At 40.5% G+C, this 12,324-nt stretch overlaps 1 protein-coding gene across 1 annotated transcript in view; it reads left to right on the forward strand.

The window, feature by feature from the left end:
- LOC135986079 (chloride channel protein D-like) overlaps window positions 1-12,324 on the forward strand; it is a 78,714-nt gene that overhangs the window by 51,074 nt on the left and 15,316 nt on the right. Inside the window, exon 13 of the mRNA XM_065629843.1 lies at window positions 10,369-10,548. Within this exon, the coding sequence (XP_065485915.1) occupies window positions 10,369-10,548 (180 nt within the window). The remainder of the gene's footprint in view (window positions 1-10,368; window positions 10,549-12,324) is intronic.

Here is a 12,324-nt window from a genome sequence, read left to right on the forward strand (position 1 = left end):
AACCTGCTGTAAGTATTGGCCATGTTGTGACAATGGATGGGAACTTAACACGAGTTTCTGGTTCTTGTTGTAAGGTCCATTGTGAATCAGCTGTAAGGTCTATAATGAGTGCAACACAGATCCCTTTGACTCGTGGAGAAATCTTTCCACAGATGTCTTAGCTGCTGCCACAGCCTGCCTGATGTTGAGGGAGGGATAACAAATCCACCCTGACTTTTGGTATGTTTTCCATTTCTGGGGAGTCCTGTGAAACTGAAAGAAGTGACTTCTGTACACTTTCCGCAGAAGGAAAGGCACTGAAATGGCATCTGGAACTAATCACCTGTGTTTCACGGCTCGCTGGTGGGCAACAAGCGAGCTGCTCCAGCTCCTACAGGCCCTTACATAAAACATGCACGCAGCGACTTTCTGCTGTGGGAAACTTGAGGCGGCTTCTTCTGGCCCAGTGAAGAGGTGACTGACTCCCTTTTGGCTCACCTGGCAGGACAGGCTGCTTGTACGGGCACCACCACAACCTTCAGATGTGGTAGGATGCAGGTGGAGGGTGAGTGCACACACAGAGAGAAATTGCATCCAGCCATCAGATGGGGTATTCCACTAATTGGTTAAGTCTGGTCTGGTGTCTGGCCACCATTTGGCAGATACTGACAATTTCCACTTAAAGTCAGCCAACCACACCAGAAATCCAGCTGTGATGGCAGAGTGGCTGATCTCAAGAAGATGTCATGGAACAGCGGTTTGAACTCATTCAAGAAATGGTGGGTCTGACTAGAAGTGGGCTGACGTCCCCTGGGAGTCTTTGCTGGACATCCATTTATGTGAGAGTTATACCTTGGTGTTCCCAATTACACATAAGGATATAATTTTTGTTCTGGCACTGGGAACCTAAAGCTGAAAGGGATTCTCTTTGCTATTCAGAGATATGTCACTTTTTCTGTTCCTGTGAGTGTTGCTATGTATTCTCATAAGCATTAGTAGCTTGTCAAAGTGATTGTCATGATAGAAAGAGTTATTTATTTACAAAGAGGAAACAGATGGCACAAAATACTTTAATGAATTTCAGCATATTTGAAAAATGAAATTTTAAAAATAGTATCAGTTTTGCAAAGCAGTTAAATGCTATTTCACACAATCACAAGGGAGTATTTGTTCAGTACAATGAATGTACATAGAAGCCACAGCAGAAATGAGGAAAAAAAAGGCACAGAATGGGGTAGTTTTATGAAAGACTATAAAGCCGTGAGCATAGTTTTATTAACTGCTGCCATTCAATACATGGAGTTGTGATAATAGGTGAATGGGAGATGAAAGCAACAGCAGACAGAAGGAGTCTGAGGAAGCTGAGTATTGGGGATTGGTGTTGGGGATAAGGAAGCAGAGAAAGCCAGCAAGTCAGACACACAAAATCCCTTCTCAAAATTTGAGGAGCGTATATTGACCTATTTCACTGTAAATACACTGTCAGATACAGAGAGGTCATCACTCATTTTTTTGGAACAGCAGATAAGTGATACCAGCATTCATTATCTTATTTTTAACTGGAATGTAAGTATGAGCATGTTTTCCACTTGTAGTGATGAGCCCTTGCCATAAGTCATAACCTAGGAAAAAACATGTGCTGCGCATGAATGGTACTTAGAGAGTCAGGGGCATTAGATACACTTTTTTTTTTTTTTAAATGATGAATATATGTAGAAAGTTGTAGCTTACAGTATTTTTGTGAAAAATTAGTTATGGTTCCCAGTGTTCTTGTGGTGCAAGAAGTGGTCTAGCTTTGTTTTACATTTGGGAATGCTGAAGTCCTTGCCTCTGCCAAGGAAGTTGCTTGTAGAGTGGGAAGGAGAAGAGCATTTGCTTGAAATCCTGGTTATAAGTGTCAAAAACTTCTATTTTCTGGACTGGGAACAGGGTATAATCTGTATCTCCAGATACCCGACATTATATTTTAATAACCTGACTACACTTTTCCACTAGAAAGTGTCTGATTCTTGGAGGCACTGAGCAATTTGAACTCTTTTTCCTATTTTTTTTCCCACTCATTTGGTAGTCTGTTAGAACTAAATCTCTGTACCTCATTTTGACTAACAGGTCATCTGATAATCCTTGTCTGATTATTAAATCATATATTGCTTTCACTGTCTATCCCCAACCATTTTAAAGCCAGCATTTTTGATATGCTAGTCAGTGCTTTCTTGGACCAGGCAGAGTGGAAAAGCTAAGATGGCTCGTACAGTACATGAGGGTGGAGGCCCTGAATGAAGCTTTTATAAAAACTGTCTCACAGGAGCTTTCCTCCCTTCTTTCCCATTTGGATTAGGCTTTTTGGCATACGTTTGCAAGAAACGCATCATGTCATTGCATTTGAACTGCAAGAGCCAGCTTAGTATTTTGCGTGTTTCCCTTGGAAATTGCTCTGCAATCATCTATCCAGAGAACATGCATTTCCCTGTTTGGTTGGTTATAAACAAGATCACAAGGTATTTATTTTAGTGCTCAATTAACTTGCTTCTTTTATTCCTATGGAAGTTTGTTTGAAACATTTCTTTGAATTAAATGGCTTGTACTGGTGTTATTTTGAGAAATTACTTTCTTTGCCTCTGGTTGGTTATAATGCCAGGGCAGACAGATTTAACACAAGCTTAGCTTTTTTTTTTTTTTAAAGATTCCTACAGGCTCAGATAATACTTTGGAAAATACAAGGATAGCTGAATCATTCCCACTCTGAATACAGTAATAATAAGTAGTATGTCCACCAGGGTTAACCCATTAGATATCGAGATAGCTAATCCATCTTTGGATCTTTCTTTCTGTGTATGTTTATGCACATCCATATATGTCCTCTCTAGAGCTGGCTAGGTGTTGCTTGCAGAGGTCCTTTCCTGACCATTCAGCCTTGGCAACTTCGGTGGGAGGGTGTTTGCTCCTGGCCCCCTGAGAGCTTGGGTTCTGCAGTGTCCCCCATGTCTTGGAAATCCCAGGTGAGGGTTTGGATCCCCCATGGCTGAGGTGGGAGCCCATTTTGGATCTCCGACATTTCCACCAAGTGTAGTCTTCTACAGGTCATGTCTATTAGATGCTGGTCTTCAGTGGCCGTGGTGCAGTGCCTTGTCTTGGATGCACAGTGCTGTTGATATATGCATGGTTGAGAGCAGGTGTGTGCCAGACAGCTGGTTGTTTGGACTGGGACATTTCCACACATGCTACTACTAATCGGGTGGGGAAATGCACAGTTCTGAATAGAAACACCAAGTGAGTTGAGATACCTTCAGGTTTGGGTGGAAGTAGTGAGCAGGCACTGTCAATAGCTCTGAGTATTTAGATACCTGTACTCCCCTTAATACTGACATGGCTAAAGTAGGCTGCTAGTTACAATTTGTAAATTGTTTTTTGGATTTGCACTGTGAAAACTAAGTCAAGAACTGTGACCTTATGTTTTTACCTATGGTTCTACATGTGGTCTGCAGTTTTTAAGCTGATGTTTGAGTAATTCCAGCATGTGGATCCACTCATGTGATCCTTTAACCTGTTTATCCCAAGGTCACATGCACAACCTAATTAATTTTTTTTTTAAAGCGAAATGCCCTTGTATGAACAGCTACATCTATGCAAAGTAGGTGGGAACTGCCGTTTTTCTAACTTAGTAGTATTTTATACTAACAGTGGTGGTGGGAGAAACTTCAGAAGGGATAAAGGAACAGAGAAGCAAGCTCTTGGCAGAAACCCCCCAACATTCAACATACCTCACCCCCCAGTCCATCTCTTTTCCAATACACAAAGGCTTTCTTATCTGTTTTCTTTGTTTCTTTTTTTGTCCTGCAATTTTTCAAGCATTAGAGAGAGACAGTTTCCCAGCAGATTATGAGACCATGTGGAAATCCATTTGTCTTTAGCATACAGTAGTTGCTAAACATATATAACTTTCAAATCCTCTCTGGGAAATAAGTGACAGAGACATTCAGCTGATGCAAACAACACATTTCACAGTAAGTGCTGTGCTATCAAAAGGCCTTTAGACTGAATAGCCAAATGTCCCTCATTTAAGAATGTTGAGGGAGCCAGGACCTGGGGATGCTGGGAAGCTTGTTGTCTTACAGTCAATATAAATATTTGTAGATATACTGAACGGAGACTGAACTCTGCCAAAATTTTGGCTCCTGATTTAACTACATGAATCTCTCACTCAGTTTAGTGTTCAACTAAAACAGAGACAGCAAGGAGTCATAGGCCTTGTGTGCTGTGCCAAGTTCCACTGAAAACTGATTTTAAATAGATCTAATTAAATGAAAAACATATCACTAGCAGGCATGTGCTTACATCAACACAGAAGGTGATTTTATTGGTCTAATTTAACTTTAAATAAGTTTAAATGTGTCTATTTCAGGGGTTAGCACCGAGTGAAGCAAATCGATTTTGAAATTAATTTAAGTGGTGTCCTTTTCCAGTATAAGGAGGTTTTATAGAGCTTTTTGTTTCTGTTTATTGATCTCTGTGGTATTCTGTGAGCATACTTAAAGAACGTTTTTTTTTTTTTTTCCACAGAATTCACTTGCAAAACTACTGAATTCAGTCATCTGCACATGATTAACGGTTCTGTAGTACATATATACTATTCTATTATATAGTGAGATCAATATTGGCATGTAAATTTTGGATAAGCTTTTTCATAGTTGGATTTTAGCAAATATCTTGTTGCAAAGAAAATTGGTGGGCCTGTGACAAGTATGTAGAAACCTTTTTTATAACTTTTTAAGAAAAAAAAAAGAATGGATTTAAATGTGATTTCCCGCAATGTTGTGAGCTTATTCACAATGGGGTTTCTTTAAAGATGATAGGAGTGAAAGAAAGCTAATAGAAATAAATTGTATTTATAATGTAGAAGCAGCTACAGGGCTTCATAGCAGTGTGACTGGTTCTGTACTAGAATGAAAATGATGAAATAAATGTGTTTAGTTTTTCTGGCCGAATGAAGTGTATTTTAAAAAAAATGATTGCTCTCGTCTCAGAAAACGCATGAATAGCAGAAACTAGAACTGAATAGCTCTAATACTTGGGGATGTTCATAACACAGGTAAATAACTTTAATGACCTCCAAAATGATAATACTCCCTTACACTAACTGCCTTCTCAATTGTTCAGAGTCCTGACTGTGCTCAGACTGAAAATCACCATATGCATTAAGCAAGACCAAAACCAACCTCTTGAGAACTATTTATACAAGATGTGGTGGCCAGTCAGGGCAATAAAACAATGGTTTACAAGAAGCCCAAATAAAACCTAGAGCTGTCCTGAGTAGGATGGCCTGTGGCGAGTCAAAGGGTAAACATTCTCAGTGCAGAAAGAGGAGGGTGGGAGTGACAGCTAAAACAGCCGAGGACAAGTCTGTAAATAAACCCAAGCAAGCAGCATTGCCTGTGTTCTCGTGCACCTTGGTCCTTGGAGTGTGTTTGAGTTAGGATTATGCTTCTCTCCCACCCTCCTTGAAGTCCTTTTAATAATTTGAAACTTGCATAAAATATAGAGTAAACCCTATTTGAAAAAGTTCTCTTGTACTGCATGTTGTGTAAGGAAGCCTTCGTGTTATGATTAGATCTGTTATGGTTAGGTCCTTAACAATTTATTTCACTGGGAAAACTTCCATTTGATTTAACAGCAACAGAGTCCAAACTACATTTCCATGAAATCATTTCAAGACAGTTTACCATTCAGGGATATTGGCTTCTTACCAAATGACCGTCTTATTTATGTCATAAGGCAGATTATCTTTGTTTCATGTCGCATCCAGTCTCATGGATGTGCTCTGGAAAGGAACCTGAAACTTGGATATCATAACTTCAGTGAAATAGCCTTAATACTCTAACACATTACACTACTATAGTGAATTACATTTTGGTAGAAAATGTTCTCACATGTCCTATAAAATAAAAAATTTTGCCAGATCTATTTTCATAGAATCATAGAATGTCCTGAACTGGAAGGGATCCACAAGGATCACTGAGTCCAACTCCTGTCCCTGCATATGACAACTGCACAGTTCACACCACGTGTCTGAGAGCCTTGTCCAGTCTCTGTGGCTAGAGCTCTGTCGCTCCTTGAGGTAAATCTAATCATGTAAGAAAGATCTACTTGATAAAATCCAAATGCATGTACCTCTCTTTATTCCATATGAAAAGACATTTTCAAAATGGTAAACGAAATGTCCTTGCTTGAAATTGCATTGTGAAACCCGGGGCTTCTTTGCATAAACACAAGCGTGCAGCAGCGGTGGCACTCACCAGCTAAGCAAAGTGGCATTGGGAGGCATTTGTGCAGTTTCATAGCTGTGCAGGAGAAGGAACCCACCAGCAGTGGGGACCCTGTCTGCAGGGGCTGATGCCTGGGCATGACACACATTTGCTGCCTAACCAACTGGTGGGCAGCACGGCTACCTGGAGTGCTGTGGGCATGGCCTGGGCAGCTGGCATGGCTGTTGGTGGGCTAGTGCCCATATAGATGCCTGGGATGGGTTTTAGGCTCCTGTTCACTGTTTGTACTCTCCTGGTGCTTCTGTGAGTTTTCTTTGCCATCTTTGGATTTTGGCTGCTGCTGGGAAAGCTGATTCTGGTAAAGGTGTGTTGAACACCCATCTAACAAGAGCCTGAACCCCCAGCTATGCAGAAGGGGCCCCAGGAGATCATGGGAGGTGGAAAATGGAGACTGCCAGGATGGGGAAGGCTGAAGACCTGTGACTCCTGGCAGTGGGAAAATGGCTCCTTCTTCACTTTCAGGTCTGCAACTGCAGAATAGGTTTAGTGCTCTGGTAGCAGATGGATGCTCTGGTAGCACATGATTTAGTGACATCAGCCATAAAGCAAGACATTCAACACATTGTTTACTTCACTGTCTACCAACAAGGACTTCCGGGATTCTAAAATTAGTTTAAAGATTCAAGGAGAACTGCCAACAATAGCTAAGGACCAAGTGAAGGATTACTTGTGGGAACTTGAGCCATAGAAGCTCATGAGACCAGACAGGCTGAATACAAGGATGCTGAGAGAGCTGGTTGATGTCTTTGCAAGGCTGCTGTCTTTCATCTTCGAAAGGTTGTAGAGATCCCCAGTGATGGTAGAATGGCAAGTATTGCACTCATATTCAAAAAAGACCAAAAGACCAAAAGTTCAGCACAGGAAACCACAGGTCAGTCAGCTTCACTTTTGTCACCTGGAAAATCATGAAATGAGTCCTCTTGGAACAGGCTTCTTGACTCATGAAGGAGAAGGTGGTTATCTGAAACAGTCAGCATGGATTGACCAAAGGTAAACCATGTCTGACGGACATGATTGACTTCAATGCAGAAATGATTTGGTTTGTGGATGAAGGGAGAGCAGTGGATGTAACTTACCTTGACTTTAGCAGGGCTTTTGACACTGTCTTGCATCATGTTCTTGTATCCAAGATAAGATGTTACAGTTTAGAGGCTGAACAACCAGATGGTAAAATAACTGGTTGAGTGGTTGGCCTTAGAGGGTGGTGGCTAACGGATTATACAGTGCCTGGCGGCCTAACAAGTGGAGCACTGCAGAGTCTATCCCTGGCCTGTTTAACATTTTCATAAATGTCATGGGGGAGACAACAAAGTACACTTTCATCAGACTTGCAGATGTTGCCAAACTGGGGTGGCCAGGGCTGGACTACTTCCACTGTGAGGCTGCAGGACTGGGGCTTGTTTAGCCTGGAGCTGAGGAGGCTTTGGAGACACCTGACAGTGTGCATTCCCTGCTCTCCCCGCCCTGACTATTGGAGATCATTAAGAAGATGGAGCCATGGTCTTCACAGTGGTGCTTGGTAGGAGGACAAAAAACAACAGGCACAAGTTGAAAGAAGAGGTGTTCATACTGGATACAAGGAAATGCTTTTAAACTGTGAGGATAGTGGGATAGTGGCACAGGTTGCCCAGGGTGGTTGTGCAGTGTCCATCCTTGGAGGTTTTTAAGACCTGACTGGAGAAAGGCCCAAGCACATGGTTTGAGCTCATGGCTGAGTCTACCTTGAGCAGGAGGTTGGACTAGAGAACTGCTGAAGTCCCTTCTGACTTGAACAATTCTTGATTCTTATGATCCTATAGATGCCACTCCAGTTTTGCTTGGTGTTTTTCTGAGAAGCAATATATTGGCAAAGGCTTTCTGTAGCCAATTCTATTTAAAGATGCCTTGGCCTTGTAACAGTCTTTCATAAAACAACTCTTTTGCCTGCTTGTCTCCTTCGCTCCCAAAACAAGGTTATTCTTTAGAGCAGCAGATAGACATCTCATTGAAAGAAGTGTCACTGACAATGAGCAGTGAATCAGCGCCAGTCATTAGTGTGTTCTCACATCTGAGAGGTCTATAGTTGCTGTAGACAATACAGGCACTTTATAATCCCTGACAAAGCCAAGATCACAGAACTGTATAAAGACCTATCCCTCCATTTTATACAAATGACTCATTTGGCAAAACCTAAGGATGTTTCATGGACTTCTGCAATAATGTGGAACATTTGCTTTCCATGAAACAGAGCAAGACTGTAAGGCTGTGAAGATGGAAAACCTATGTACTGCTAAGAAATATACTCTAGAAACTGCTGGAATGTAAGAGTATCCACATTGCTCTTATTTAAAAATCATTTGGGGGTTGCACATGTTTAATGTAATTCAAGAAGCAGCTATTATCATTAATCATGTTTTCACATTGTATCCACTGTGCTAGGTACAGTACTTTTAATAGTAATACAGTGTATAGTATTTCTAGACAAAGCTTAAGGCAGGCAAATACAAATTTTTATCTAGTCTATGGAGATGGAAAAGATGCAGAGAATGAAGAGGAATCTACTCATTTAGGAAAAATAAAATTACTGTCATGGACTGTTTCACACAACAAACAGCCACAGCGGCAGAGTTCTGACAGCAACTCATCCTGAGCAGCATCTGTGGTTCCCACTGGGTTCCATCACTTGTACTGCATCAACTGGTAGCACTCAGTGAGATTATGACTGAAAAAAATCCATCTCTTTGGGATTTTTAGGTTTTGTTTTCACTAGTTGATACTAAATTCTGCACTCAGCAAGAGTAAACTACTGCTCATTTTAATTCAGAAGCAAAATGTGGTTCAGAGAGGTTCACCTTTCTGTCAGGTGGCATTCTGGTGCCTTGAAACATGGATCTGTAACAAGAAGGTGTTCCAAATTGTCACTGCTCGCAGTCTGTTTCATACAACTTGGGATTGGTATGATGTGATTCGCCATATATAAGACTGTTCTTTTCCAGGATTCCTTTAAATCCATCCCAGTACAGAAGAAGAAACTTGTTTCACAGCTATGTAGGTGCCATTTATGAAGTGCATTGTCTTCTCAGTTCAGTTACTCTTAGGCAGGTGGTCACATCACAAACCATCAGAGTAACTGACTTGAAAAAATAACCTCATGTCTCTCAGAAGGGAGGACAATAATTAACAGCATATGGAAAGAGTTGCTTTACCACAGGGATGAAAGGTACATTGGTAAAACAGGATGCGGGCAAATTTATGGTCCAGTTGTCTCTGTCTGTGGTTTGTGTCAGCCTGTGTCTGAATGGGAGATTCTGGCTTATGGTGTGTCCAGATGATAGAATAATTGATGTATTTTTTTTAAAATGGAAAATATAAAACAAGCTTAAAACTAGAGCAGTTCATTGACCTCAGTTGTTAGAATCTGGCCTACTGTAATTCCATAGAAGTTACTCCTGAATTTTGTGGAAAGTATCTTTATTTTTCATTTCACCCTACTGCCAGAAATAGTGGGTACACACATTTTTCGGTTTTTCATGTTCAAATTTCCTGAAACTTTGCCTAGAACCTGAAAAGCGTTAGAACATACTGGAAAACCCATATACGATTTTTAAGCTGTCTTTGAAGGGGCTATCATTCTAGCTGCTACCACCACCACAAAAAAACCCCAAACAACCTATTGCAATGATAAGCATAAGCCTGGATTTCTCCAAAGTGCTTAACTTTAAACTATTTGATATCAGCCAGAATTCCAGAGGATTTCAGCTCTGATTAAAAATCTTTTTTAATGTGAAAAGTCATGCAAATTGATAAACGAGTCTTACAATATCCTGTCTAGGATGACCATGTCATGCATATGGTTGAATTTATCATGTATCTCACACAAAGAAAGGCAATGCTTGATAAGCAGTTTTATTGGGTAATTACTTTTTTTTTTTTTTTTTTTTTTTACATTCGCAAATAAAGCGGATTCATTTCCATCTTGAAGTAATTCACTAACACATTATAAACTTGCCAAATGCTAATGTGGCACAGTAAGCCTAATTTCCTGTTTACTAAACAATCCTTCGGCTGTCTTCTTTGTGTCTTCCAGGTTGAACCTGGAATTGTTCTCTGCCAGGGACATCATGGAGCCTGGCGTCAGAATCCTTCACCTGAAGGAAAACGTTGCCTCCTTGGCTCGCCTTCTTGCAAGTACAAGCCATGGCGGATTCCCAGTGGTTTGCAGGCCCAAGCCAGACCATGAAGAGGTGTTCCAGGGAACCATTAAAAGGTAAAGATGCTATCAAATCGATGTCATGGGATGTTTCTGGCCATTTATCAACTTTTTTTTTTCTTTAAGCATCTGTTTGTGAAGATTGTTTGGGATGGATATGATACTTGTTCCTACTTTATTTAGCATGAACAGCAGGTGTCCTTTAAAGAAAGGACCTAGGTCCTTTCTAGTACCAGGTTATTGCATCAGGGATTTATTGAAACAGCACCAATGAAATGATCTTACAGGAACTGCAGAAAAAGGGAGAATTGCCCTTCAGAACCTTAAAGGTTCACTGAGAAAGTAATTTAAAAGGATTTGAATCTAGTTACTCATGAAATGTCCCATGCCAATTCAAAGCTGTGCCTGCTCTTTCTTCACAATTTTTTCATTTTATTAGCATGTGCTTTTACAGGAAATGAGTTAACATAAATCATATCCCAGACGAGATAAGCAACAAAGTCACTGGAAGTAACATGCTAGGGTAAACAAGAATTAGACTAAAGGAATCCTTGCCATACGAGAACTCTCAAAAGGCATATAAAATCTCCTGATAAACGAAGTATTTATGATACTATATTTCATATGACTACAAGAGTGAATTCATCTTTTCAGGAAGGTATCTTAAGACTGTCCTTTGAGTGGTGGGTCATGAGTGGGAGAGGCAGTGACTTAATTTCCACCTTAAGCATGCTAGAGGAAAGAACATGCATATGCACCTCCTCCTGCATAGGTGTTCATACAGCAAGACCCTATAAATTATGCTTCTGATAACTGTAATATAAACACAAAGCCAGTTTTGGATTGTAATATCGTAATCTTTCATAATTTGCATGGTGTATTTTGTCCTGAATGGCTGTAGCAGTACATCTGTTCTTGTAGATAATTTTTTTTTTTTATCCTTTTCTGGTTTAATGCCTCAACTGCATGGCAGTTGGGAGCTATCTGTGAGCAAACAAGGAGAAAAGTATTTTCTTCTGTTGGTCTGGATGGGGAAAAATGTTATCTGTGCATCATCAGTGGAAATTTGGTTAGGACTTGGTCTGCTTGCCTGCTTTATAACAAATTTTCAAGGATAAACTGCTGGCAGCTGGATCACATGAACTTAGCTCATAGCAATGTAGTCAGCTGCCCTTTTGGAGTATGACTATCAGAAGGGAGTGAATATTTAATAAAAATTGTGAAATTGCTTCATTGACAAGTGAAACACTTCATATGAGCCTTTTAGGAAGAGAAATATCTGTTTGGAATGAGAATTGTACAGTGGACATAATTTGGGTCACAGTGGCCTGCAGGAGCAATGACATCAATAAGTGCAGTATCATATACATATATGATATGTATACTTGTTCCCTCACTGTGACACTGTCATAAACATCATTAATAATAAATGTGCTAAGGCACTAAACCCTAAATTTCTGAGTGATAGTCTGCAGTGTGCACCAATCTGAAGATATTATATAACATAAACTAGGGTGCTTTTTTAGTTCTCAGCCGTCCACCTCAATGAAACTAGAAAACACACTAACAACTAATACAGCTAAAGTTCCTTTTAAATTCAATCTCTAGTCTCATCATTTCCCTGTTAATTCACCAGACCACCTTGCAGTGAGCGTCCCAGGCTGCTGAGGAATATGAGTTTATGCAAATCCCACTGTGCTTTGTAATGCAGAACAAAGTGGTGTGGGAGGAAGCAAAACAGGGGGATGGAGGGCTGATCATTAGCACATCCCAAAGAGAGGGACCTTTAGAAAAAGTGGATGCTGCGTGACGATTCTGGTAGTCTTGTGGTTT

The sequence above is a fragment of the Caloenas nicobarica genome, chromosome 2, assembly GCF_036013445.1.
Source record: "Caloenas nicobarica isolate bCalNic1 chromosome 2, bCalNic1.hap1, whole genome shotgun sequence".
Classification (NCBI taxonomy): domain Eukaryota; kingdom Metazoa; phylum Chordata; class Aves; order Columbiformes; family Columbidae; genus Caloenas; species Caloenas nicobarica.